This window comes from Canis lupus, chromosome 5, assembly GCF_011100685.1.
Source record: "Canis lupus familiaris isolate Mischka breed German Shepherd chromosome 5, alternate assembly UU_Cfam_GSD_1.0, whole genome shotgun sequence".
Classification (NCBI taxonomy): Eukaryota; Metazoa; Chordata; class Mammalia; order Carnivora; family Canidae; genus Canis; species Canis lupus.
In genome coordinates this window covers 19,418,950-19,446,651 of record NC_049226.1, presented here as the reverse complement: position 1 = coordinate 19,446,651, position 27,702 = coordinate 19,418,950, and the positions used below count along the sequence as shown (strand labels likewise).

General features: G+C 38.7%; 1 protein-coding gene across 1 annotated transcript in view; it reads left to right on the top strand.

The window, feature by feature from the left end:
- HTR3B (5-hydroxytryptamine receptor 3B) overlaps positions 1–27,702 on the top strand; it is a 54,401-nt gene that overhangs the window by 3,030 nt on the left and 23,669 nt on the right. Inside the window, exon 2 of the mRNA XM_038536128.1 lies at positions 20,859–21,019. Within this exon, the coding sequence (XP_038392056.1) occupies positions 20,859–21,019 (161 nt within the window). The remainder of the gene's footprint in view (positions 1–20,858; positions 21,020–27,702) is intronic.

Below are 27,702 nucleotides of genomic sequence, written 5' to 3'. Positions count from 1 at the left end.
CCAGGGTGGCTCAGCGGTTTAGCGCCACCTTTGGCCCAGGGCCTGATCCTAGGGTCCCAGGATCCAGTTCCACATCAGACTCCCTGCATGGAGCCTGCTTCTTCCTCTGCCTGTGTCTCTGCCTCTCTGTGTGTGTGTGTGTCTCATGAATAAATAAATAAAATCTTTAAAAAAAAAAACTTTCAGTGAAGTGAGTTCATTTCCAGTTTTGAGGTATTTGGCCTTGCTACTCAAAATAACTCAGGTCCCCTTCTTTTCATTTCTCTAGAAAATAAAAACAAACACTACAAAAATGAAAACAAAACAACCCCCCCAAAACCCTTTTAAGATCTGTTTTCTTCAGAATTCGTGAAAACCTTTAACTCGTGGGATTCGGTTTTTCTTTTATAGGAAGGTGAAAATAACTTTAGCCTCCAGATTGAAAGGTGATAATAAAAGAACAAGATATAAACCCATTCCTGCAAACTTGATTTTTGACAGCATTGCAGACCAGTGGGTATAAGATGGACTTTTAACAAATGGTGCTTAGACAGTCAGTTATCCATATAAAAATTAATTTGGACTCTTACATCATAAATAGAAATCAGTTTTATGTGGATTAAAGACTTGAATGCAAAAAAAGCAAAATTAAATTTTGAAACTCTCAATTGGAAGATCTATTTTGAGGATGGGGAACTTTCTTAAATCAGAGACATAGTCCATAAAAGATCAATAACTTCAATTATGTTAAAATTAAGAATTTCTTCAAAAGGTACCATGAAAAAGAATAAAATATCCACAAATTGGGAGAAAATATTTGCAACACACGTAACTGATAACATTTTAGTATCTAGAATAAAGTTTTTAAACCTTGGTTCTGGTACCATATTGGGGCAGAGACTTCTTTGTTTTGGGGGCTGTCCTTGTAGGATGTTTTAGCATCATCTCTGGCCTCTCCCTACTAAATGCCAGTGGCTCTGCACTACCCACTTGTGACCATCAAAACATCTATAGACATTGCTAAATGTTTCTTTTTTTTTTTTTTTAAACATTTTTTTTTTAATTTTTTTAATTTATTTATGATAGGCACACAGTGAGAGAGAGAGAGGCAGAGACACAGGCAGAGGGAGAAGCAGGCTCCATGCACCGGGAGCCCGATGTGGGATTCGATCCCGGGTCTCCAGGATCGCGCCCTGGGTCAAAGGCAGGCGCCAAACCGCTGCGCCACCCAGGGATCCCCTAAATGTTTCTTAAATAGCAAATTCTCCTCCAGTTGAGAACCACTGAACTAAACTAGGTGAAAAACCCCTTACAAAAGAGACAGGCAATGCAATTGAAGAAAGATCCAAAGGCTTACATAGGTACTTCACAGAAAAGGAAAGCCAAGTGTATGAAAAGATGCTAAACTCACTGATAATCAGGAACACAGGAATTAAAACCACAAAGATACCACGCCATGCATACAATTGACAAAAATCTTAAAATACCACAATCACAAGTGCTGACAAGAATACGGAGCTACGAGAGAATACTCTTTGGTAGTGTAAACTAGCACAACCACTTTGGAAAACAAGTTAGACATCAAATACTAAAATCTGAAGTTGCGCATGCCACACAGCCAGCACATCCTAAGTAATATCCTAGAAAAATTCTTGAATAGGGGTGCTTGGGTGGCTCAGTGGTTGAGCCTCTGCCTTTGGCTCAGGTCATGATCCCGGGGCCTTGGGATCAAGTCCTCTGCCTATGTCTCTGCCTTCTCTTTGTGTCTCTCATAAATAAATAAAACCTTAAAAAAAATTCTTGAACATTGTTACCAGGATATACGTACAGAAATGTCGTAACACTTCTAATAGCAGATGAAATAGGAATCATTAAATATATATTGACATACTGATAAATATATATCGATATATTGACAAATATATTAACAGTAAAATTGATGAATTTTTTTGTAGCTGTTAAATGGAACTTTATACAGCAGTTAATATGAATTACAGCTATGCAATATCATGGATGAATCTCAGGAACATAGTGTTGTAGGATAAAAAGCAAATCACAGAAGAATGGCATACAATATTTCATTTGTACATGTTATTAAAACTGTCAATATATTGTCGAGGGACATAACACATGGCTAAACTACTAATAAAAGCCTGAATGTTATAAAGACAAAATTTGGGTTAGAAGCTCTGAGGAAAAAAAAAAAAAAGAAGCTCTGAGGAAAGGGAAATGAAGGGATGGTATGAAGAAGGGGCGTGTAGGGGAACATGGATATTAGCAATGCCCTATTTTCATAAATCAAGTGGTAGATATATGAGGGTTCATCATGTCATTTTACATACATTTTATTAACTAAACATTAAAAGACCATTCTAGGGCAACCTTGGTGGCTTAGCGGTTTAGCACCGCCTTCTGCCCAGGGTGTGATCCTGGAGACCCTGGATCAAGTCCCATGTCAGGCTCCCTGCATGGAGCCTGCTTCTCCCTCTGCCTGATTCTCTATCTCTCTCTCACTCTCTCTCTAATAAATAAATTAAAAATCTTAAAAAAAAAGACCATTCTAAAATTAAGATCAAAAGCATATATCATCTTCACTCTAATAACATTTCTCTGCCCTCAGGAAATACTGAAAAACACAAGTCTGTAGTTTACAAAGATTACTTTTTTATGCTGGCTGATGCATTAGGCAGAGATTTAACATTTTGTCTTAATAAGTAGAAATTATAAATTGACTATCTTCAAGATAAAACAAATGAAAAATATTACCATTCCATTTTATGCAAAGTGTGCCAAAAATCTAGATTTTAAGTGATGTCCAATGAGTTAGAAAGTCATTTTATAAAACATTTTCCCTTTTAGCTTCTAGATTTGGGGAAAGACTTCTGTGTCAAACTCGTGGCTTCCTACAGAAACCAGAAATAAGCTTTAAGATAAAAGCCAGAAAGCTACCCAGGAAAAGCAAATAGAAACTTGTATAATGCAGCAAGCACTAGAGCATAAATTGGAACTCCAGATGACTTAATTTTTCACCCAGAACGCCACTGAAGTGAAAAATCTTTCTCCTCAAAATATCGGAATTTGAAAAAAATAGATGAGGCAAAAGTAACTAATACAAACTTGCCTTCAGAAATGCAAATGTTTTTACTGATCTGATACTTAACTCTGGAAGAAAAGAGAACATTTTTAGAGGAAGTAATAACTTTCCCGAGCATTTATAGACTAGGTGGTGTTCTGAGTGCTTTGCATTCATGAACTCATCCTCATAATACCCTATGAAGTAAGTGCTATTATTATTAATATCTTGTTTACAAATGAGGAAACCACTTCAGAAAGGTTAAGTACTTTGCCCAAGATTTTTCTACTAATAAAGACAGAATTATGATTCTAAGCTAAGTACTCTAGCTTTCTTTCTATAGGCTGAGGTCAAAAATAAGTAGAAGAAACAGCCTCTAAACATTTTTCTGAGGAGGTGCCACTTGAATGGAGTTGACAAAGACAGAGAAAGTTGAGTAAGACAATGGGAGTGTTGGCACTCCATCAAAAAGGAGTTATACGTAGAGTAACACTGGCCCCAGTTTGCTTGGGGCAGTTATGGTTTACCCCTGTTTTCCCAGCATGATTATTAGTAACTTCTCCTTTCTCAAACCTCTAGGTTTGGATGATAAATTGTATCGTCATCCTACTTATGGAACAGTTTATCTTGAACATAAGGAATGCCTGGAGAATCTCACCATAGTACATCCCAAAGTCTTGAGGTATAGCTAAAATGCAAATCTAGCCAAGTCTGATAAGTATGCCTCAATAACAAGAATTGGCTAATCTGTTTATAAAGAGCATAGCCAAAGGGAGTGGAGGGTACTGCATTGAAAGTGGGTGGGATCACTGCCTGCAGTTCCATGGCCTTAAGGGATTGTAGCTTTTTCAGTTTTGTAAGCCAACTTCTATGACATTTAAGACTTAGAGGGGCCTGAGAGCCATCCCTGGAGAGTTGGAGACAATGTAGAGTTAAAAGGAAGGAAAATCTTTGATGGTCTCTGTCAAAGGGGCAGAAGTCGAATAGGGTTTTCTTGTCCCCATGGGAGAAGAGAGTTTAGAATTTTAGATGTGGGGATGTTGACAGTGAGAACTTTAACATTCTGAAACAGTTCTTTGTTGCAGTATTTATTGTCTCCTCTACTTCTCCAGAGTAAGAAGAAACTTGAAACTAAAGGTGTGCTGAATAGACCTTCTGGACTCTTCAGCCATTTTTGTGAGGAGCTGCAACCCTATGGAGGGAATGTCCATTGCTTTACAGAGTGCAGGCAAAGTATTGTATTCTCTGAGCAGGCAGTTCACAGAGTTGGTCTGTGCAAATCAAAGTGCTCTACTTACCAGGGAGTACACAAGATTTAGAAAAGTACTTAGCTTAAAAGTATTAGTCATGTTATTTGAGGCAGAGGATTCTCAGCTTTTATTCCCACTTTATGAAAAGATAAGCAAAAAAAAAAAAAAAAAAGATAAGCAGTGATCCCAACAATTACAGTTGTATGCTAAATCTCATCATTTAATTGGCAACACAAAGACAAAGAAAATTGGACAATGACAACACTGATTTGGTTATGGTGAATAGTACACGATCTGGTTATAAGCTAGTTGGGAGAACCTGATGAAAATATTTTCAACAGTAGAAGTGACAAATAAGTTTTGATGTCTACAAAAACTAAAAAACTGGGTAGGATAAAGAGCTCCTTTTCTATCACTCTGTGACATTACCAAGTAAACCTACATTTAGGTTCAGAATAGATTCTTGAGATTCCTGGGGGGAGGCTTCTTGAAACAAAAGTTTAACAGAAGTGACATTTTGTTTCTTTTCTTGGCTAGGAATTCATTCTCAGTATTTAACCATACTTGGAAAGCTATGATACATCTTTTGGCTTTCCCACCCACATACATACATTAATTGGGAATCTCTGAGTTGGTTATCATAAAAACTAAAAATCTGGGGCCACCTGGGTGGCTCAGTTGATTAAGTGTCTGACTCTTGATATCAGTTCAGGTCTTGATTTTGGGGTCGAGGGCTCAGGCCCATATTGGGCTCCATGCTGGGCGTGGAGTCTACCTCAAAAAAAGAAAAAACCCACTGAGGGCGCCTGGGTGGCTCAGTCTGTTGAGTGTCCGACTCTTGATTTTGGCTCAGGCCATGATCTCAGTGTCTTGAGATCAAGCTCCGCATTGAACTCCACATCAGTGGGAGTCTGCTGAAGATTTTCTCTCTCCCTCTTCCTCTGCCTCTCCCCCTGCTTGCACATGCTCGCTCACTCTCTAAAGTAAGTAAATAATCTTAAAAAAGAAAAACAAAACAGAGTCAGAACACAAAAGGTCTGACAAGGGGTGTGTGCCCTGGTTTTGTAGCATCGTTCAGGGAACATGAACATGCCATAGTCACAGCATGACATGAGGTGGTTGAAGTGCTCCTAGAAGACCAATCAGACTCACAGCCTGAAGAACCACAAACTAGGGATCCCTGGGTGGCGCAGCACTTTGGCGCCTGCCTTTGGCCCAGGGCGCGATCCTGGAGACCCAGGATCGAATCCCACATCGGGCTCCCGGTGCATGGAGCCTGCTTCTCCCTCTGCCTATATCTCTGCCTCTCTCTCTCTCTCTGTGTGACTATCATAAATAAATAAAAAATTAAAAAAAAAAGAACCACAAACTAGAAGTTAAGACAAATACAGTCACCCCAAAGTGAGAAGGGGGATTGTGAAAAGGAGAGAGGTAGAGAAAAGGATCCCTAGGTTTTTCTGCAGATCCTCTCCAAGTCTCTGGCTGACATTCTTCCATAGACACAGAGCACTGCAAAAAGGACAAAAGAAATCAGATGAGCTCTGAGCTGTTGCCTACATGAGACAGCTTGCAGCTTGAGTCTCACCAAATTCACTTCTAAACCACAAAAGCATCGACATTCATCGTAGGAAGATTTTACACACACATGCACATACATACACCTCCTATACCCTTTAGACATAACAGAATTCAGAGTCTCAGTAAAACATAATATGCAGGTTATAATCCAAAATTACATGATGTATAAAGAACCAGGAAAATATGACCCATTATTAGGAGAAAAGACAGAGAAGCCAGACCAGGATGTTAGTTAGGATTAATCAGACAAGAACATTAAAGGATCTATGATAACTATCCTCTGTGGAGTAAAGGAAAACATACTCATAATAAATGAAAAAAGAGAAAAACCTCACCGGATAATTATAAAATATCAACAAGAACAAAATGAAAAAATTTCAAACTTAAACACTCAGTCTCTGAAATTAGAAAGTCATTGAATTGGCTTTGTAGTAAGGTACACATTGTGTAATAGAAAAACGATAACGTTATCTTGTGGTGTGTATTTAGGTGTAATGCAGATGACAACTAGAGCATAAATGATGGCAGGGCTAGTAAATGGAACCAAATAATTGCAGGATTACTACATTTTATGGGAACATACAGTAGTCACTCTAAAAGTAGACTATGAGAAGTTAAGAATGTTTATTTTAATTCCTAGTGTACCCACTAAGCAAACTGTGCAAAAAGCATAGCTAAAAAGCTAATAGGTAATCTTTCATGGATATTAAAAATAAAAAAATCCAAAAGGAGACAGAAAAGAAGGAATAAAAAAACAGAAGAATATAGAGAACAAACTATAAAATGGAAGGTTTAAATCCAGCTATATCAATAGCTACTTTAAATATTAGTGGATCAAATATTGCAATTTAAAGGCAAAAATTGACAATACAAAACTAAAAGGAAAACCCAGGTATGCTATATGCAAGAAACGCACTCAAAATATAAAGGCACATGTAGGCTGAAATAGAGGACATACCATGTGCCATGGACTGAATGTGTCTGTTCCCCCAAATCCATATATTGAAATTTTACTTATTTTACTTTTAATATTATGTAAATATTTTATTTATTTATTTATGAGAGACACAGAGAGAGAGGCAGAGACATAGGCAGAAGGAGAAGCAGGTTCCCTGTGGGGAGCCTGATGCAGAACTCAATCCCAGGACCCTGGAACCACAACCTGAGCTGAAGGCAGACACTCAACCACTGAGCCATACAGGCATCCCCATATATTGAAATTTTACCCCCCAATGTGATTTTATTTTATTTTTTTAAAGATTTTATTTATTTATTTATTGAGAGAGAGAGAGAGAGAGAGGCAGAGACACAGGCAGAGGGAGAGGCAGGCTCCATGCAGAGAGCCTGATGTGGGACTCCATCCAGGGTCCCCAGGATCACGCCCTGGGCTGCAGGCGGCGCTAAACTACTGCGCCACCGGGGCTGCCCCCCAATGTGATTTTAGTAGGAGATGAGTCCTTCTGAGGGTGATTAGATCCTGAGGATGGAGCCCTCGTGATGGGATTAGTGCCCTTCTAAGACACCCCAGAGAGCTCCTTAGTCCTCTTTCCATTATCTGAGGACACAAGAAGTCAGCATTCTGCAACCCAGAGGAGATCCCTCACCAGAACTTGATCCTGCTCACATCCTGATCTTCAGACTTCCAGCCTCCAGAGCTGTGAGAAATAAGTTTCTGTTCTTTATAAGCCACCCAGTCTGTATCCTGTTATAGCAGTCCAAACGAACTAAGACACTGTGTAAACAGTTAGTATAAAAAAGGTAGAGTGGTTATTAGTATCAGACAAAAATAGACCAATGCAAAGAGTATTATCAGAAACAAGGAGGGTCATTTTGTAATGACAAAAGCATTGATTCGTCAGGAAGATATAATAACCATAAATGTGTATGTGCCTAATAACACAGCTTCAAAAACACATGAAGCAAAAATTGGAAGAATAAAAGAGGAAACAGACAATTCCACAATAGCAGAAGACTGTAGCACCCCACAGGAAGTGGGGAGCCAGAGAAAGAAAGAAATAATGAAAATATAATCTCAGCAATGCTATACATCACCTTGATCTAAGTGATATTTGCAGAACGTTACATTCAACAATAGTGAAATACACATTCCCTTCAAGTATACATGGTGCTTTTACAACAAATCATATCCCAACCCATAAGACACCTCTCAATCAAAATAAAATTATTGAAATCCTAGAATATGTTCTTCAGCCACAACAAAATTAAAAAATCAAGAACAATATATATAGTCCCCAACTTGTGACGATTCCACTTATGATTTTTTCAGCCCTCTGATGGTGTGGAAGTGATACACATTCATTAGAAACTATACTTTGAAATTTTATCTTTTCCTGGGCTACTGCTTTGCTGTCTGATTCTCTCTCATGATGCTGGGCAGCCCCAGTGAGCTGTAGCTCCAGTCAGATCACAAGAGTCAACAACTGATCCACTTATAATAATTTTATAATGGGTTGTACCCATACAAAAATCATTCTGGTTTTCACTTTCAGGATAGTGAAATTACGTGAAGTACTAAACACTTTATTATAAACTAGGTTTTGTGTTAGATGATTTTCTCCTACTGCAGGCTAATGTACGTGTTCTAAGCCTGCCTCAGGTCAGCTCGACTAAGCTATGATGTTTGAGAGGTTGGGTGTATTAAGTGCATTTTCCAGTTAATGGTATTTCCAACTATATGATGGATTTATGGAAATATAACCCCATCATAAGTCAAGGAAGATCTATACAATATCTTGAAAAACATCCCAAATGTTTAAAATAAACAACTTCTAAATAACCTATAAGGCAAGAAAAATCACAAGAGAAATTAGAAAAGTAATGAATATACAAGACATCAAAATTTGTGCAATGCCACTAACCCAGTGCTTAGAGGAAACTAAGTATGTTTTATTTTATTTTTTAAATTTGAGTGCAGTTGACACACAATGGTACATTAGGTTCACATGTACAACATAGTGATGCAAGAAGTTTACACATTATGCTATATTCACCACAAGTGAGGCTATCATGTGTCCTGATATGTCACTATTACATCATTAACTATATTCCTTATACTGTGACCTGTTCATTCCGTAACTAGAAGCCTGTATCTCCCACTCCCTGTCACTTGTTTTGCCCAGCCCTCCACCCCCCACTCCTCTGGCAACCATCCATTTGTTCTCTATATTTATAGGTCTGATTCTGAGAAGGCTACATACTGTATGGTTCTCACCAAATGACATTCTAGAAAAGGCAAAACTTTCGTACATCAAAATCCTATATGGTTTTGAGTAATACTGTTTATAGCTTCCCAGGAGTGGAGAACCAAGGCTTTATTTATTTACACTCTTAGGAAGAAAGTAGGGAAAGTAGGGAAGTTACCTACAGTGACTACTGAGTCACTGGAAAACTTGGGTACTCCTTAGGGACCAAGAGTTTAGAGAAGCAAGAGTAGTTAGAAAGTTAGGCAGGGAGGAATTTGCTGACAGTAGATCAGGTGGGTTGGTGTTGGGGAAACTGAAGAGGATCCTTTAGAGCAAAGAAAGAAGACTAGTGAGTAGAGGCGTGACAAGACTTTGGAGGAATCCTGGAAAAGCGCACGGTGCAATAAAACACCCGGTAGGTCAGAGTTCTCTGAGGCTGCAGGTGCGGTGGCTGCCACGAGGCGGTGCTCTGACTACATCTGCTTTGGTTTCCACTGTGCTTTTCATTTCCCCGCTCCTCTCCGTCTTTAAGGGTTCTAACTAAAGGTCTGTCACACTCCAGCCATCGTCAGCCAGCCTATTATTAGTGCCAAGCCTTCCTCCTGGACCAATGACAGTGTAAATTTCAGCAATGGCAGAAAGGGGACAAATACAGCTGTTGTGCATTTTAGAATAATTGCTACAGGCCATTTGGAGACAGCTTTATAATAACGGCACTTATGCGGACTTATACAGTATTTCTCTTTCCTGTTTTTTCCCCCCTCACCACTCTGCAACATGAGTTTGTTAATCCACGCGTCTCGTGAGCCTAGAATTATCTTCTCCCTAATATTATTTTTACTTATTTATTTTTAAAGCAACAGGCACTTATTTGGGCAATTGGAATTGCAATTCAGAAGACAACAGATTCGGGTAGAAACCTGTGTTCCGTCTGCCCCCCAGTTTTATAGAGTGAGGTTTGCAGCCCCTGGGAAGGTACCATCCTGCCTTTTCATACCCTAGTCCTTCTGCTAGAAGCTCCGCTCTCCATGCCCTTAACCAACTTGACTGCCTTTCCCCAACACAAGTGGTATTTATGAAAAACCTGTCTTTACCCCCGCCCCCCCAAGTCTGGCTCACGTTTTTGTTTCCATTGTCGCCAGTTCACTCATTGGCTTGCTAGTGTTCATCTCATTGCATTCTAAGTGTTTCTTATCTATCACCTCTGTTCCAAGTTCCTTGAACTTTCTTAACTTTGTATTCCCCAGTGTCAACCACAGTTCCCCACATAGTGAGCAAGTGAATGGGTAAATAAATAGAACAAGCTCTACTGGATCGAAGCCCTTGCCCAATCTTAAGTCCACAGCACAATTAGAAATATCCAAAAATTTAGACCTGAGTGAGAAAATCATACTGGCTGCTGTGGTTGATCATGGCCTCTCCACAGGAAAGTTCTAAATGGGCCTAAATGGAGAAGCCCTGGGTCCGCCATGAGCCACAGATCAGGGAAGATTCCCAGAGCTGGCATAGCAAGATTTCAAGGCCCATAATCTGTACAGAAGACTTGGATAGCATGGATCGCTGAGGAAGGCTACTTGCCTTACATGTGACGCACTGTCCTGGAACTGATGTAGGCCAGAAGTATGAAGAGGAGCAACAAACCCATGATTCCATGTTCCTCCAGTTTTAGGGGGGTACATCTTACCCCAGGTAATTACGAGAACCCTGAACTTTATCGTTTGAGACTACCAAAGAAGCATGAACTATCTGTGTCTGTGTCCCACATTTATCCTTTGCACTGCTTGTTAGCTGGTTCTGGAGCAAACCAAATAAAAGCAATCTTGCTGCGAAGATCCCACCCGTCCTTTGTGAGATGGTGTGAAAGTGGCATCTGGATGTGGTCGTGAAAAAGCTTGTCCTTTTTGGTGTCCTCTTTCTTGCATAAACCAAACTTCTTTTCTGCCCACTTGTTAATTCTTCCCTCTTTCTCTTTCTTCCATCCTTCTCACATGTTTATTTATTTTTTTAAAAAAGATTTTATTTATTTATTCATGAGAAACACACACACACACAGAGAGAGACACAGGCAGAGGGAGAAGCAGGCTCCATGCAGGGAGCCTGACGTGGGGATTGATCCTGGGTTTCCAGGATCAGGCCCTGGGCTGAAGGTGGTGCTAAACCGCTGAGCCACTCGGGCTGCCCCTTCTCACATGTTTAGTGAGTACAAACTAAGTGCTGGAGATAACAAGCTCCGTGCTGGAGATAACAAAGATGAATAAGGCACAGTACTCTATCTTCAGGGAAGTCACAGGATTCTGAAGAAATAGCAAAGTAAACAAATAGTCTTAATTAAAAAAAAAAAAAACAAATAGTCAAATATACTCAAATAAATGCTATTATATAGGAGGTCTCTATGAGGCCTGGAGCTTCAGGGAGTGGGCCATGGTGCACTAGCAGATGTCCAGTGGCCAGCTGGTGGGGGGGAGCCCTGATGGGTAGTGTTTGCTGATTTCCAAGCATGGCAGACATTCCCATCATGGCTGATTTCAAGCTACTAACCTGATGTCACTAAACACAGAGTTGGCTCTTTTGATGCAGTAGGAGCCAGCTCCAGTACACCACCATGATTCCACCTTCTAAGACCCTGAGCAGAGAATCCATTCAAGCTATGCCTGGGTTTCCGAACTACAGAACCATGAGCTCATAAATGAGTTTTGGTTTAAGCTGCCAAGTGTGTGGTAATTTGTTATGTTGCCATAGAAAGCTAAATAGAGCCTGTTCTACCCTTTATATAGATGTGAAAACTAAAGCTTAGAAACAGTAAGCAACTTGTCCAAGGCCATGAGCATCTAGCAAATGGTGGAGCTGGGAGGGAAAATGCAATGTATCAGACTCCAAAGCCTGGAGACTTTCACCCATGTCTTTGGAAAACCGTGAAGGGTCAGAGTCATGAGGGATACTGTTCCTCTGGTTTTTTTTTATTCATTCATTCATTCATTCATTCATTCATTCATTTTTAAGGACCAGGAAAAATTGTGTAGCATTATAAAAAAATGAAATCTGAACCAGAAGAAAATGTAGAGTATAGCTTTGGACTTGAAGTGGTGCCCCAATGGTTACCTTAATATTTATTTCAGAGGATAATGCTATGGAGAAAAGAAATTTCATGTGGGACTCTATTCATTAAATATTTGATTTTGGCTAGTATGTCCATTTCTACTTTTCTCCTCCAGCCTAACCAGATGTGCTCAGAAAATTTGGTTTCCCCCAAATATGTACATCTGTCAAAATTCCTGTCAATTTTAGCACCACTGCCAAGGGAGTGAACAAAGAGAGTTAGCGATTAACTTCAAAGAACTTTGTTGGAGAGGAATAAAGATATTTAAGGTCTATTTTGTGAACTAATTGCATTTGCATATTTATGGGATTTACTGATATAGCAGTAATTAAAAACTATTTAGTAGTCTTAAAGGACACATAACTCAGTTGCTGTTTGCATAATAAACACTTCCTTATTATGTTTGCATAATAAACCCTTTCCCCCTCCTTCTTCCAAAAGACACTGGTCCAGCTAAAAGTGTCATATCTTACTTGGGAATAATGGAGGAACAAAGTGCAAGGGCTCATGGGAATGTGGCAAGGGGCTTCTGAAAGAAATACATCTCTAGGCACTCTCTTAATGGTAGGTCTGGTCTAGACCATGTTCGGGAAATAGCACATTCAAACCTCAGATTAATAAGTCTTTCTTTTCCCAGCTGATATTTAAGAAGCCTGGATGCTTAGTTCCTGACAATTCCAATTTTTTATTTGAATACACTGATCTCCTTAAACAGCTTGAATGGGGTTCACCTCACATTCATCCTTTCTAAGAAGCTAAGGGCAGGGTGGTGGTGGTGGTGAGATCTTTGAGTAATGGATTATAAGAAACAATGTGAATGGGGGCGGGGCACCTGGGTGCCTCAGTGGTTGAACATCTACCTTTGGCTCAGGTCGTGATCCTGGGGTCCTGGGATTGAGTCCCACATCAGGGTCCCCATAGGGAGCCTGCTTCTCCCTCTGCCTATGTCTCTGCCTCTCTCTCTCTGCCTCTCTCTCTCTCTGTGTCTCTCATGCATAAATAAATAAAATATTTTTTTAAAAAAAAGAAGCAATGTGAGTAAAAAGTACTATATTAAGGAGAAGAGACAGTTTTCATGAAAAATTAAAGGTTTAATGGGGAAGAGATACCAAATCTAAAGGCACTGAGTAAACAAACTACATCCAGACAGGACAGGACGGTAAGGTTGGAAAAAGAAATATCTGAGCCATCTGGTGTTGCAGAGCAGGGCGATCAAGAAAGATCGGGAAGCGTGTGTATATAAACTATTTTGAAGACAAGTCACTCACACATAACCTTTCCCATCTTGGCAGAATTCATCAGCCAATAAAGAGCTGTAATGGGCAGGATCACCAGACTGTTGTTAAATTAGCTAATGAAGGTCGTAATGTACCTGTATTACACATCATTAGTAATGGCCTTCCAGTAACAGATGGGTATATGAGGAAGTGAGAAGAAAAGGGAGGGGAAGCATGTCCCAGAAGGTTTGACTTAGAGCAGTGGCTTACTAAAATGCGTGGCAAGAATATAATGTTGATCATCATTTTGATTAAACCTTTGCATAAAGGCAAGCTTCTGTGTTGCCTTCCCATAAAAAGGGCTGTGTACGTAGATATGCTGCCTGGACAGTGCTGGGACTTTGATGGCCAGATCAATCCTTGGTGACCTTCTCTCTTGATAAACCCCCATTTATCTGACCATCCTCTTTAAAGGATATTTCTCAAATAAACTTTCCGTAACTTTGTATCAAATTTCCTCTGCCAGGTTAGATTTCTTTTCATTTTTTTTTCTGAAATATTTTTAAACACACAGCAAGACTGGAAGACTAGCAGAATGAACCGCCCCCAACCATTTGAGAATAGACTGCCAACAGGATGCTCTGTCACCTGTGAGTACTTAGTGTGTGATTCTTACAAACAAGAACATTACATGATCTCAATTCCATCAAAGTCAGGGAATTAGCATTACCACCTCATTACCATCTAATCTACAGGCCCCAGTTAGAGTTTTACGAATTCTCCCCAAGATGTTCTTTTGTAACAACAGGATCCAAGCCGAAATCATACGTTGCACGGAGTTATCATGTGTCTTTAATCTGCTTTTGTGTGATATAGTCTCTCGGTCTTTCCTTAACTTTCATAACCTCAAAATTTTTGAAGACTATATGCCTGTTTTGTAGTGTCCCACAATATGGGGTTGTCTAGTATTTCCTCCTGGTTGGATTCAAATTTTGAATTTTTGGCAGGATGATAACAGAAGTGCAGCTGTCTTCTCAATTCCTCCTATCTCGTTGCATACAACTCCCATGATTGGTAATGTTAATTTTCATTGTTTGATTAAGGTGTTGTCTGCCAGATTTCTCCATGGAAAGTTTTTAAAAAATCATTGTGATTAATAAGTATCTTGTGTAAGTCTCCTGTTTCTCATCAAACTTTCACCAACTAGTTTTTTTTTTTTAATTTTTATTTATTTATGATAGTCACACAGAGAGAGAGAGAGAGAGGCAGAGACATAGGCAGAGGGAGAAGCAGGCTCCATGCACTGGGAGCCCGACATGGGACTCGATCCCGGGTCTCCAGGATTGCGCCCTGGGCCAAAGGCAGGCGCTAAACCGCTGCGCCACCCAGGGATCCCCTCACCAACTAGTTTTTATCAGACATCGATGTTTCTTGAGTGAATTGTTACTACAAAGATATTAGCATACCTTCTACATTTGTCGGTTGGCATTCTAACATAAGAAAAAGCCATTTCTTCTTTCCATTCATTTATCTAAATCAGCATGGGCTTGTGGATTAGTACTTTATTTAGTGAGTTATAATTCTTCACCATCATATTGATTCTGATGTTTGAATTGTCCCAGATTTGGCTAGTGGAAGACCCTTCAAGATGATCACGCCCTTTGATCATGTCCCTATTATACTTTCTAGCACCTCTTTACTTTGTGATGCAAGGAGATGTTCTAGGCTCTTCTTGAACTTCCCCTGTCCAGCCCTGAAATCAGTCATTTCTCCATTTCTTACTTTTAGGTCTGTATGTTATTTAGAAACTAAGTGCTGGGTGTTGGATATACTCATTGATACTGGGGTGTCTCTGCCCCCAGACCCACTGGTGGACATAGCTAGAGATATATACATGTAAAGAAATGTGTACACACACATTTACACTCTGTTTATTTCTATATTTAGCTACATGTATTGAGAATCATGAGTTCACACCATTACTTCCAAAACCAACTCAGCACCACAGGGTTTGTCCTGGTTTTCTCCCTTTCCATATTTGTAACTCCTGTCACCAACAGTAGGAAACCGATCAGACTACATTTTACTGGTAGATGAAAATTAAGATGAGAGCTTCATAGATTCTAAACAAGGGGACTGAATAGGCAAGAGAACAGGGGTTAGGTATGCACTTTTTCACTCACATTGCTCTGCGAAACTCATCTCAATCCCACTTGTAGTAAAGAGACAGATGCTGGAAATGGTATGAAATTTAGTTTTTGTTTCTAGAGCAGCTGGAAGTCTATCCATGGCGCATAGACTTATCATGCCTCTTATTCCTTAATAATGAAGAGTGGATGGGTACTCAATCAAAAAGTGAAAAAAAAAATTTATCGAATGATGTTAAACTTCAGTGCCTCTCATCTTCAGTAAGCCTGGGAGCATCCTCTCATACGTAGTTACTTTCTGAATTATACACATTGACAATTTAAGAAAGCACTCTCATTTATCAAAAATCAATGTTTCTTTTAATTAAAGGGGCTTAGGAAAAACAAAAAGCACTTTTCCCACTGTATTGTTAGCAGTTGTTCTTCATTAGACAATACCAGGTTTCCATTAGCTTTGTGTAATTCCAGAGTCCAATAACCACTGTCAAATGCTGAAGATGTAGCTGCATAAGTCTGATTTAGAACAGCTATTTAGATCTCAATTATTAATGAAATTAGTGTCCTGAATGTCAGCAAGAGCACTGCCTTAGGTAAAGGCTGTAAAGGAAATCATATTAGTGTGGAATTTCCTCTCCTTAGGGGCTCCTCTTAGATTACATTATTCACTTAGCTATCTCCTGTCAGGGAAATTGAAATGTTGGCCATGATCTGATCCTGGGGCAGAACCAAATGGAGAAGTTAAGGGGTATCGCAATGGCATTGATTCCAAAACGTTTGTGTGGTGCTGGCATTGCCTTTGGTCCTGTTATTATTTACAAAATAACACCAGCAAGGACAGCATATACTGGCAAACAGAAGAACGAAGTGAAGAGGAGCCCCTTTAGGGAAAATTGAGTGGCAGTCCATCCGATAGGCAAGTTTGCATTTCTTCTCTTTGGGCTGTGCCCGGGAACACTGGCAGGTGCCATGGCTCCTCTGTGGCCCTTCATCCTGGTGGCTGCCTCAGGTGGGTCCTTTTAATGATTTATTTTAGGCACTGAATATTAATTCTTAGAAGTGAAAGACAGTATTTTTCTATATTGTGCTGTATAACTCCTTACAAGTGTTCTTTTTTATTTATCATCTGTAAAATGCCAGTCCTGTGAGGCTACGTGGAGCCCAGTGATTTGTTATGTCTTTGCTCCTACGATTACAGTTACATATATATAAACAGAGTCACACAGTGGGACTCTACACACGGCTGAAAATATGGTCTGAAATGTTATAATTGTTTGATAAAATCTCTGCTCCTTTAGAAATCAAGCTCTCTTTGCGGCAATTTGCCCTGATAGTTTGGGGCATTCTTTTTCAGATTTGCTTTTATGTGTGAACAATATATTTTTATTATCCAAAATAGTCTTGGCTTTGTTATAAGCTTTCAGTAGCCCAGAGAAAGAGTCTCTTGGATACAGCACGGCTAAGACACCTAGATATCGTTTTGGTATCAGGGGTTTCACCCCGCTGTACAAAGTCTATATAGATAATGAGTATATCTCTAAAGACAAGTACTAGAAACTTGCATGTTTTGAGTGTGCAATTCCCCTTAAAATACTTCAAATTTCTAGAGCTAAACTTTTGTGGTGCCAACATTAACTCTACTGAATTGGGCCATTGGCATTAGGATCCAATTGATTCTTTAAAAACACATATAGGTCGAGAATATATGCTTTTTCTGTGTTCCCCTAAGGCCCCCACTTTCTTGAGAGGCCTCCTAGAGCTCATATCTAGGAGTTTCTGTGTTTTAAAATATAACTGGAAGTGGAATGAGTCAATTATAGAGATGAGGAAGGAATTTGGTAACCCAGCAGCTGGAATTGATTTTTTATTGGGTGGAGAAGAAAAATAGCCACTTATCGTTAAAGTAGAAAAATCCTGAATATTGAACAGAAAGGATAAAAGCATATCTTAATTATAAAAATGAAAACAGGAAATTTCATTAAATGCCAAATGGGTTTCTTAGCAGAAAATAATTGTGAACATTAAGCTAAGTAAGATAAAATAGAAAAATAAAGGTAAGGAAAAGGAAGAAATTCTTCTTAATGAGGTCTCTTTCTAATGTTTTGTATTATGCTTGGTTTTTGTTCTAAATGTGACAGAAAATGTGTTTTAATGGTGTCTAGTAATCAGTACTTGACCATAAATCATACTGGGGACATGTGTTGCAGAAAAATCTGCCCTTTGGAATTTTTGCTGGGTTAATATCCAGATGATTTGTAAATACAGGAGCACTAAACCAATCACCAATTCAAGGCCGCTGCCTGAAGGTAGTGTCCCGGGCAAGAGGCCCAGATTAGGACACCCGTTTAGTTTCTGCTGCACCACTCACCAGCCATGTGACCCTGAGCAAGTCAATTAATCTTTTAGAGATTCAGTTTTCCTGTAAGTTAAATGTTTATTTTGTATATCACGAAGATCAAATAAGATAGCATTGTGAAAGTATAAAGTACAATGCAAACAGAAGATATTTTTGACCTGAAAACACACATACACAGAAAAAATAACAATGGGCTGTTTTTGCCCAGTGATGTACACCATGCAACATGCCAATCTTTCTTTTGAAGGGCTACTCACTGCTGTCCCTAATATTCTCAGGGAGCCAGGTCGGTGTAATGTCATGGGCTTTGGATCCAGAGCAGTTATGTTTAAATTTCAGCTTCTTCATTTGCTGGCTGTATGAGTTTGGGTGGTACTAGCCTCACTAAACCTATAGTCCCTCACCTGTAGTAAAGTGACTCTTCATAGGGCTGGAGAGTACCTCTCTCATAAGGCTATTGTTGTGAAACCCAAATGAGATAATTCATGTAAAATGCTCTTAGCCCAGTGTGTGGCATACAGCATGTACTCAGTCAGATTTGGGAATTCAATAGATCACACACGTAAATCTCAATTTCCTTGTAACTTATCAGGTATACGTATAACTCTTTTATAATCCTAAAGATGACATACTAAAGTGAGAACAGCTCTTTTCATGAGAGTGCCAGAACACTTTAGGATAGAATTTGTTGAAACAAGGCAAACAAAAGAATAATTCTATTGTATTCTGATCTTTTTTTTAGTCTCTCTTCTCTTAAAAGTACTTCATAGCTCAGTCCCTAACACATGCTACTTTCCAGAAATCTTACCAGTGAATTATTTGGAGCCAATTATTTGCATCCATAGAGGCAGTGCTAACGAGGAATCTTTCCTGGGTCTGTGGATAGCTCCCATCAGTGTCTGTTGAAACATCACTGAACTGTGAGTCATTTAGTGCTTGTGTGAATGTCACATTAGCTTTCAAGGGGCATAATTTACTGTTAATTAATGGTCACTTAAATCCTTAATCTCTCTCCTGTAATTGATCTTTCTCCTCAGGCAAATTTGCATTCATAGTAGAAATGTAATTTATTATTTCTTCCCATTTGAAACAAAGAATTCTCTACCCTTATAGTTTATTTAAGCATACTTGCATTTCCTTTCTTATTTTTCCTCTTACCATTGCCTGTTTCTCTGTCGTTCCTAGTCCTAGACTCTAGGACTTTCTCTTTTTACCCAAAGACTTTGACATGATCTGGAAAATAATGTTCACCCTAAGGCGACCTATGGATTGTTTCCTAGAAAAGATAGCAGTAAGGAATTTGAGTCTTTATGAGCAGAGGGTATAGAGAAAACACATTCATTTCTCAGAATTATGTTTTTTAACCCTGTCTCAGATAGTTTCCTATATCGAAACCCGCACATTTCGGTGTTTCCCCAACTGGGACTTGAATTGGGAGCTTCCAAGCGAGGTGAAAGTAAAGTTGCCCAAAGCAAAGTTCACAGGAAAAGCACCAGACAAGCTTTGCTTTGTGCTCCTCCTGACTTCTCTCCCCTGGGGTACACCAGCAAGAAATGGTCTCAGGTAGAGAACTTCACAGCACATTTTTTGACGATTGTGGTTCACAAAAAACCCTAAAAATGATGCCTGATGCAAGCCACCTACCTTAGTCCTGCACGCCTGAATAGCTGATGCCATTTTAGGCATCTCCTTGGGTGAATAGTTAGAGTTAAAATGCTCATTAGCTTCGCAGCTCTGGTGGTAATGAAAGTGAATATTCCACTGCCCACGATGAGTCTGCAATTGCACCTCCAGCGTCGTTGTTAGCATTTTGGTCACACTGACATTGATAAATCATAGAAATTGCTGCCTGTGGCGGCAGGTGACATGACATCGTTCATAAAGAAATGGGTATAAACAGGCCTGTCGCAGAGAGAGAAGATATCTCATTTACAGTTTCCTGCTGGATCCTGCACACCTTCAGCAGCTCATCAAAATAACCATCAAAACCACTGAGAGGTGAGGTGAATTCACGCACAGGACACTACAGATAGATTTCCCTCACGCACTGTGGCAGGAGGTGTGCAATTTGCTTCAGTCCAATGACTTAGCGAAGCTTTGAATCCCCCAGGAGCTGGCAGGGTTTGTGAGCAAAATATCTTTTTGCAATTCAGAGGAAGCCCTCACAAATTTGTCACTTCCAATTGTTGGTGCTCGTTTCTCTTGCTTCTTTTCCCCTGGCCGCCCCTTCCTCAACACCAATCACCGCTCTTCTACAAATCAGGTTTCCCAGGTCATAACAAAAAAATAAAAAAATAACCCACACACAAGAAAACAATGGTTGTTCTCTGAAACCAGAAAGAGTTTTCCCAAAACGAAGATCTCATTTTCTGACAAGTGCATTTTATTTAAAGATGGTTGAGTGAGAAAAGAAAAAAAAATTTTTTGAGGAGAAGAGTATGCATTGAATTCTCATTAATTCCATTATTTAGGAGTCCTCACAGATCTCTGGACTCGCTGGTTTGCCCCCATTTCTGCATGGGTTTCCTATTTAACTGTTGAGTTGTGAATGGAAAAATCAGAAGAAAAATCCAAAGAGGAGATCATTTTTGGCTAAGTGTACAGGGTAGTTTTTTTTTTTCCTGTGTTTTAGGAGGGGGTGATACAGAAATAAAGGATTCTGTCTCCAAGACATGTGATTGCTGTGAAAACAGAATTGTAGGTGCAGTTTGGATCCTTGGAGACGGGGTTGATTTATTTATCTTTACAATGCGATGCCTCTATTGGGCACTTAGGTCATCAGCTTACTTTAAATAAGTGTCTGCCAAAAAGCCCACCAGCTGGCTGTGAACTTCAGCAGATTGGGGATAAGCTGAACACTATGATCTGCTAGGAGCCACCAAGTCCTGAACAGTCTGAGATCTCCTAAAGATGCTAAACTCCTCTTATTTTCATTCTCACAATGACAGTTTTGTTTTTCAGAAATCCTAGCCATAGATACGCCTCATTCCAGGAATTCTGCTCTGTATCGTCTCACGAAGCAGCTATTACAGAAACATCACAAGAAAGTGAGGCCAGTTCACGACTGGACCGTGGCCACCACGGTACACCTGGACGTGCTTGTCCATGCCGTATTGGATGTGGTAAGGACCACCTTACCCTTTCCAATTCCTGTTTCCCCTTTGTAAAACCACCTGCTGTTAGCGCAGGAGCCCAATTGAGCTGGTGGGGAAGTCGTGCTAGACTTGTGTTAGCAGTGAGCAGGAGGTAAAATATTTATTAGGTAAATCATGCTGTCTAGCCCTTGACTTGCGATATGAGAGGCAGATCGTCTCAAAACAGGAGTTCCATGGAATTCAGAGGTTTTAAGACTTGTGGTCATAGATCACTGTACTATTTTATGAGTTTGCTGAAACCAAAAATGGTAATAGGTAATTATTTCTCCTGTGGCTTATATTTCTTAGTGATAGTTGTAGATTTAAGAAAAACATCTACCACTTACTGCCTGAAATTGAGAAAAAGAGAAAAAAGTGCCCTAGTGCTAGAGTGTATACCCGATGTGTTTGCTAAGGATGGTAAGGGAAGATTTGTTTATAAAGCTGTCTTTCCTTCTATATCTAGAAAGTGGGTTGTTGTGGGAATTAGATGAGAGACTCCATGGAAAGCAGTTAGCAGAGGTCTTAGGACACCTTCAGGAAATGATGGCTTATTCCTGCTTCCTCTTCTTTTTTCTTCATTGTAAAGCCTTCAATATCAGTAGGTTCCAGATTTATTTAGATTTTTCTTAAAAACTGACTCTACTGAACTTGTTTGTTAATGTAGTTTAATATTTTTTTCAATTTACTACTCAAAACTTTTTTTTTCTAATTGAGTTATAATATACATATGTTGCAATGCACAGATCTTAAGTATATAGTGCACTGGGTGCACCCAGAAAATTCACCCCTCTATCAATATAACCAATATTTCCATCACCCCAAGAATGTCCTTCATTGACTTCTCAGCCAATCCCCATCCCTCCATCCACAGGGACAACCACTGTTCCAATTGCTTTCAGCATAAATTATTTTTGCCAGTTCTAGAATTTCATATGACTGAGATTTTATTGTATGTCCTCTATTGTGTCTGGATTTTTCATTCAGCATCGTGTTTTTGAGGTTCAGTCATGTTGTTGAGTTAATCAGTAGTATTTTTTTAATTGATGAATAGAATTTGGTTACGGTTATACCATGATTTGTTTATCCATTCTTTTTCTTTGTTTTTAGAGAAAGGAGGGAAGGTGAGCCAGGTGGGAGGGGGAGTAGAGGGGCAGAGGGAGAGGGAGAGGGAGAGAGAATCTTAAGCAGGCTCCATGCCCAGCACAGAGCCGAACATGGGGCTTGATCTCACGACCCTGAAATCATGACCTGAGCCAAAAATCAAGATTTGGACACTTAACCAACTGAGCCACCCAGGCACCTCTGTTGATCCATTCTCATGTTGCTAGGCATTTGGTTTCCAGTATTGGGATGTTATTAATAAAGCTAGTATGAACATTCCTATACAAGTCTGTTTATGCGCATGTTTTTATTTTTCTTTGGTAAAACCTAGAAGTGGAATAACTGGCCGAGACAGGTGTACCCTTATTGAGAAACTGCCAGACTGATTTACAAATCAGTACAGGTTGTATATTTTACACTCCTATGAGTCAGCTATGAGAGTTCCCATTGCTCCACATCCTCATCAATATTTGGTGTTATCCGTCTTCTTAATTTTAGCCATTCTGTTGAGGATGCAATAGTATTTCATTGAGGTTTTACTTCAAGTTTCTCTGATGGCTAGTGACCAAGATTCTTTTTTATGTGCTTATTGGCTACTTACATATCTTTCTTTGTGAAGTACCTTTTTAAGTCCTTTCCCTATAGACTCATGGGCATTGTTTCTATATTTTCATATGTATACATTGCAAATATTTATCACCAGCCTCTGGTTTGTGTACTAATTATTTTAGTGGGTCTTATGATGAATGGAAATTTTAAAATTTAATGAAGTCCATTTAAAATCAATTCCTTAGTTGTGGTTAGTGCTCTTTGGGTACTGACTAAGACATCTTCATGACTCCAGGTCCACAGAAGTTATTTTCCTATATTTTCTGTCTAAAGATTTATAGTTTTTAGCTCCTTAGATTTAGTTCCATGATCTAGTAACAATTAATCTTTGTGATGGTGTGAGGTATGAGTCAAAGTTTTTGTTGTTGTTTTTGTATTTTGTTTTTGTTTTTGTCTGCATTCAGACAGGAGTCATCTCAGCAGTATTTTTGAAAAGGCACCACTTCACCATTGAATTGATTGGTGCCTTGGTTGAAAATTCAACTGCCAGATAAGTGTCAGGCTATTTCTCTTGAAATCAGGCGGTGTAAGTCCTCTGCATTTCTATGCAAATTTTATAATCAGTTTGTCAGTTTCTATCTTTATTTTATTTATTTATTTATTTATTTTTAATAATAAATTTATTTTTTATTGGTGTTTCTATCTTTAAAAAAAACTGCTGGGAGTTTGCTTAGAATGGTATAGAATCTACGGACTAATTTAGGGGAGAAGTGACATCTTAATAATACCAAATATTCTAGTTCTTGATTATGTTATGTCTCTCCATTTTTTTCGGTCTTCAGCAGTGTTTTATAATTTTCAATGTAGAAGCTTTACATATATTTCTATTAAATGAATCCCAAAGTGCTTTTGATGCTGCTATAAATATTACTTGAAATTTTTTATTTTGTACTTATTTGTCATTATAATAGAGAAATATTAATTTTTCATATTGACTTCATATACTGTGGCCTTGCTAAGTTCACTTATTAATTTTAGTAGTTTTTTATAGATGAATATTGTCTTCATATACAATCGTGTCAACTGAAGATAGTTTTACTTCTTCCTTTCTTTTTTTTTAAAAAAGATTTATTCATTTATTCATGAGAGACGCAGAGAGAGGGGCAGAGATGCAGGCAGAGGGAGAAGCAGGCTCCCTGTGCAGAGCCTGATGCAGGACTTGATCCAGAACCCTGGGATCATGACCTGAGCCAAAGGCAGATGCTTAACAGACTGAGCCACCCAGGGGCCCTCTTTTCTGATCTGTTTTACTCTTTATTTTTTCATTGTCATATTGTATCACCTAAGATCCCTCCTACAATTTAACAGAAATGGTGAGAGCAGACATCCTTGTTTATTCCCATTCTTGGGAAAAATTTTCACTGTTAGGTATAATGTATAGCTATATAAATAGCTATAGTTATAGCTATTTTTTGTTGATGTTCTTTATCAGGTTGAAGAAGTTCCTTCCTATTTCTTGTAAACTAAGAGTTTTATTTTGTTTTTTTAAATCATGAATGTATATTGAATTACCTCTAATGTTTTTTTTCCATCTATTTTTGAACGATCAGATAATTTTTCTGTTTTATGCAGTTAATAGGGTAAATTATTTTGATTGATTTTCAAATGTTAAAGTGTCCTTGCATTCCTAGGATAAACTCCATTTAATCTTGACATATTATCCTTTTTATATATTTCTAGATTTAAATACCTGCTTAATATAGATTGCATCTATGTTAATGAAGAGTATTGGGCAATAGCTTTTATTTCTTGTAATGTATATGTCTCTCTTGGTGTTAGGGTTATGTTGGTCTTTAAAAACTGCTAAAACATCTTTCCTTTTCAATTTTCTGAAGGAGTTGTATAATATGGATATTTTTCTTTCTTAATGTTTGATAGAATTCATTAGTGCAACCATCTAGATAGGATTAGAGTTTTCTTAGTGAGAAGATATTCAAATGTCAATTCAATTTCATCAATATATATAAGAATGTTCAAATTTTCTATTTCTTCTTCTGTCGCTTTTAGTAATTTGTATTTTTCAAGGAATTTATCTATTTATCCAAATTTTCAAATTTATTTGTTTATAATATTGCCTTTTCCATTCCTCATGTGGGGAAATTGTGTTTTCTCTTGTTCAATATTGTGAAAGTTTTATCAATTTGACTTATTTTTTCAAAGAACCAAATATTCATGTTGAATTTTATCTGTTTATTTCACTGATATCTGCTCTTTTTAAAAAGATTTTATTTATTTATTCATGAGAGACACAGAGAGAGAGGCAAAGACATAGGCAGAGAGAGAAGCAGGCTCCATGCAGGGATCCCAATATGGGACTCGATCCCAGGTCTCCAGGATCACGCCCTGGGCTGAAGGCCCAACCACTGAGTCACCCAGGCGTCCTTGATAGTCTGCTCTTTATTTAATTTCTTTCTTTTAATTTGTCTTTCTTTACCTAGTTTCTTAAAGTGGAAGCTAAGATCATTGATTTTATGCCTTTCTCTTCTAATTTTAGCATTTATAGCTGTAAACTTTCCTTTAAGCACTGATTTAACTGTATCCTACAAAATTTTGCATTATTTTAAAATCAAGACATGAGTAAAATGAAACATCTTACTAAGGCTGATTACTTCCCCCTACCCCCAATACCAATGCAATCAGTGATCTTATCTTTTACTTTTCCAGAAAGCCACATAAATGGAATCCTATAGTATTTTACCCTTTGTTTTGGCTTTCATGTGGCATAATGCCTTGGAAATTACACATGTTTTGCCGTAGAGTCAGTAACATTCCATTGTGCAGGTGTGTGTACTGCAATTGGTTTATGTTTTTACCAGGTGTTGGACATGTGGGTTATTTCCAATGTGGGGAAATCATGAGCAAAACCACTATACACATCTGCATATGTTTTCACGTCTCTTGGATAAATACTTAGATGGAGGATTGCTGAGTTATATGTATGATAAATCTGTGTTTAACTTTATAAGATACCACCAAACTGTTTCCCAAAGTGGTTGCATCATTTTGAGTTTCAGTTCCTCTATATGATTGTCAACACTTGCTATTGTTAGTCTTTCTAAATTTTAACCATTTTAATAGATTTGTGGTGATAGCTCACTGTGGTTTTTAACTTGTATTTCACCTAAGACTAATGACATTGCCTATCTTTTTGTGTGCTAATTTGCCAATTGATACCTTTTTTTGGGTAAGTATTCAAACCTTTTCCCCATTTTTTAAAAAGTGCTGTTTGTTATCTTACTGAGTTGCACGACTTCTTTATTTATTTTGGGTCTATTTCTGAACTCTATCCTAGCCAACTAATCTATGTGTCTGACACCAGTACACTGTCTCAAATACTGCAGCATTACAGAGGTCTTGAAATTAGAGTATGTCTTCTAACCTTTTTCTTCTGTTTTAAAATCATTTTGACTCTTCTAGGTCCTTTGCCTTTTCATATAAACTTTATTTATGTATTTATGTATTTATGCATTTATTTTAAATTTTTGTATATTTTTTATTGGAGTTAGATTTGCCAACTTATAGCATAACACCCAGTGCTCATCCTGTCAAGTGCCCCACTCAGTGGCCATCACAAAGTCACCCCATCCCCCTGCCTACCTCCTTTTCCACTACCCCTTGTTTGTTTGCCAGAGTTAGGAGTCTCTCATGTTCTATCACCCTCACTGATATTTCCCATTCATTTTCTCTCCTTTCCCCTTTAATCCCCTTCACTATTTTTTATATTCCCTGTATGAGTGAAACCATATAATCTTTGTCCTTCTCCAATAGACTTACTTCACTCAGCATAATACCCTCCAGTTCCATCCATGTTGAAGCAAATGATGAGTATTTGTCGTTTCTAATGGCTGAGTAATATTCCATTGTATATATAGACCACATCTTCTTTATCCATTCATCTTTCGATGGACACCGAGGCTCCTTCCACAGTTTGGCTATTGTGGACATTGCTGCTACAAACATTGGGGTGCAAGTGTCCCGGAGTTTCACTGCATCTGTATCTTTGGGGTAAATCCCCAGGAGTGCAATTGCTGGGTCGTGGGGCAGTTCTATTTTTTTTTAATTTTTATTTATTTATGATAGTCACAGAGAGAGAGAGAGAGAGGCAGAGACATAGGCAGAGGGAGAAGCAGACTCCATGAACCGGGAGCCCGATGTGGGATTCGATCCCGGGTCTCCAGGATCGCGCCCTGGGCCAAAGGCGGCGCCAAACCGCTGCGCCACCCAGGGATCCCTAGTTCTATTTTTAACTCTTTGAGGACCCTCCACACAGTTTTCCAGAGTGGCTGTACCAGTTCACATTCCCACCAACAGTGCAAGAGGGTTCCCCTTTCCAACATTTGTTGTTTCCTGTCTTGTTAATTTTCCGCATTCTCACGGGTGTGAGGTGGTATCTCATTGTGGTTTTGATTTGTATTTCCCTGATGGCAAGTGATGCGGAGCATTTTCTCATGTGCTTGTTGGCCATGTCTGTGTCTTCTTTGGTGAAATTTCTGTTCATGTCTTTTGCCCATTTCATGTTTGGATTGTTTGTTTCTTTGCTGTTGAGTTTAGTAAGTTCTTTATAGAGCTTGGATACTAGCCCTTTATCTGACATGTCATTTGCAAATATCTTCTCCCATTCTGTAGGTTGTATTTTAGTTTTGTTGACTGTTTCCTTTGCTGTGCAGATGCTTTTTATCTTGATTAAGTCCCAATAGTTCATTTTTGCTTTTGTTTCTCTTGCCTTTATAGATGTATCTTGCAAGAAGTTGCTGTGGCCAAGTTCAAAAAGGGTGTTTCCTGTGTTCTCCTCTAGGATTTTGATGGATTCGTGTCTTACATTTAGATCTTTCATCCATTTTGAGTTTATCTTTGTGTATGGTGTAAGAGAATGGTCTAGTTTCATTCTTCTTCATGTGGCTGTCCAATTTTCCCAGCACCATTTATTGAAGAGACTGTCCATTTTCCAGTGGATAGTC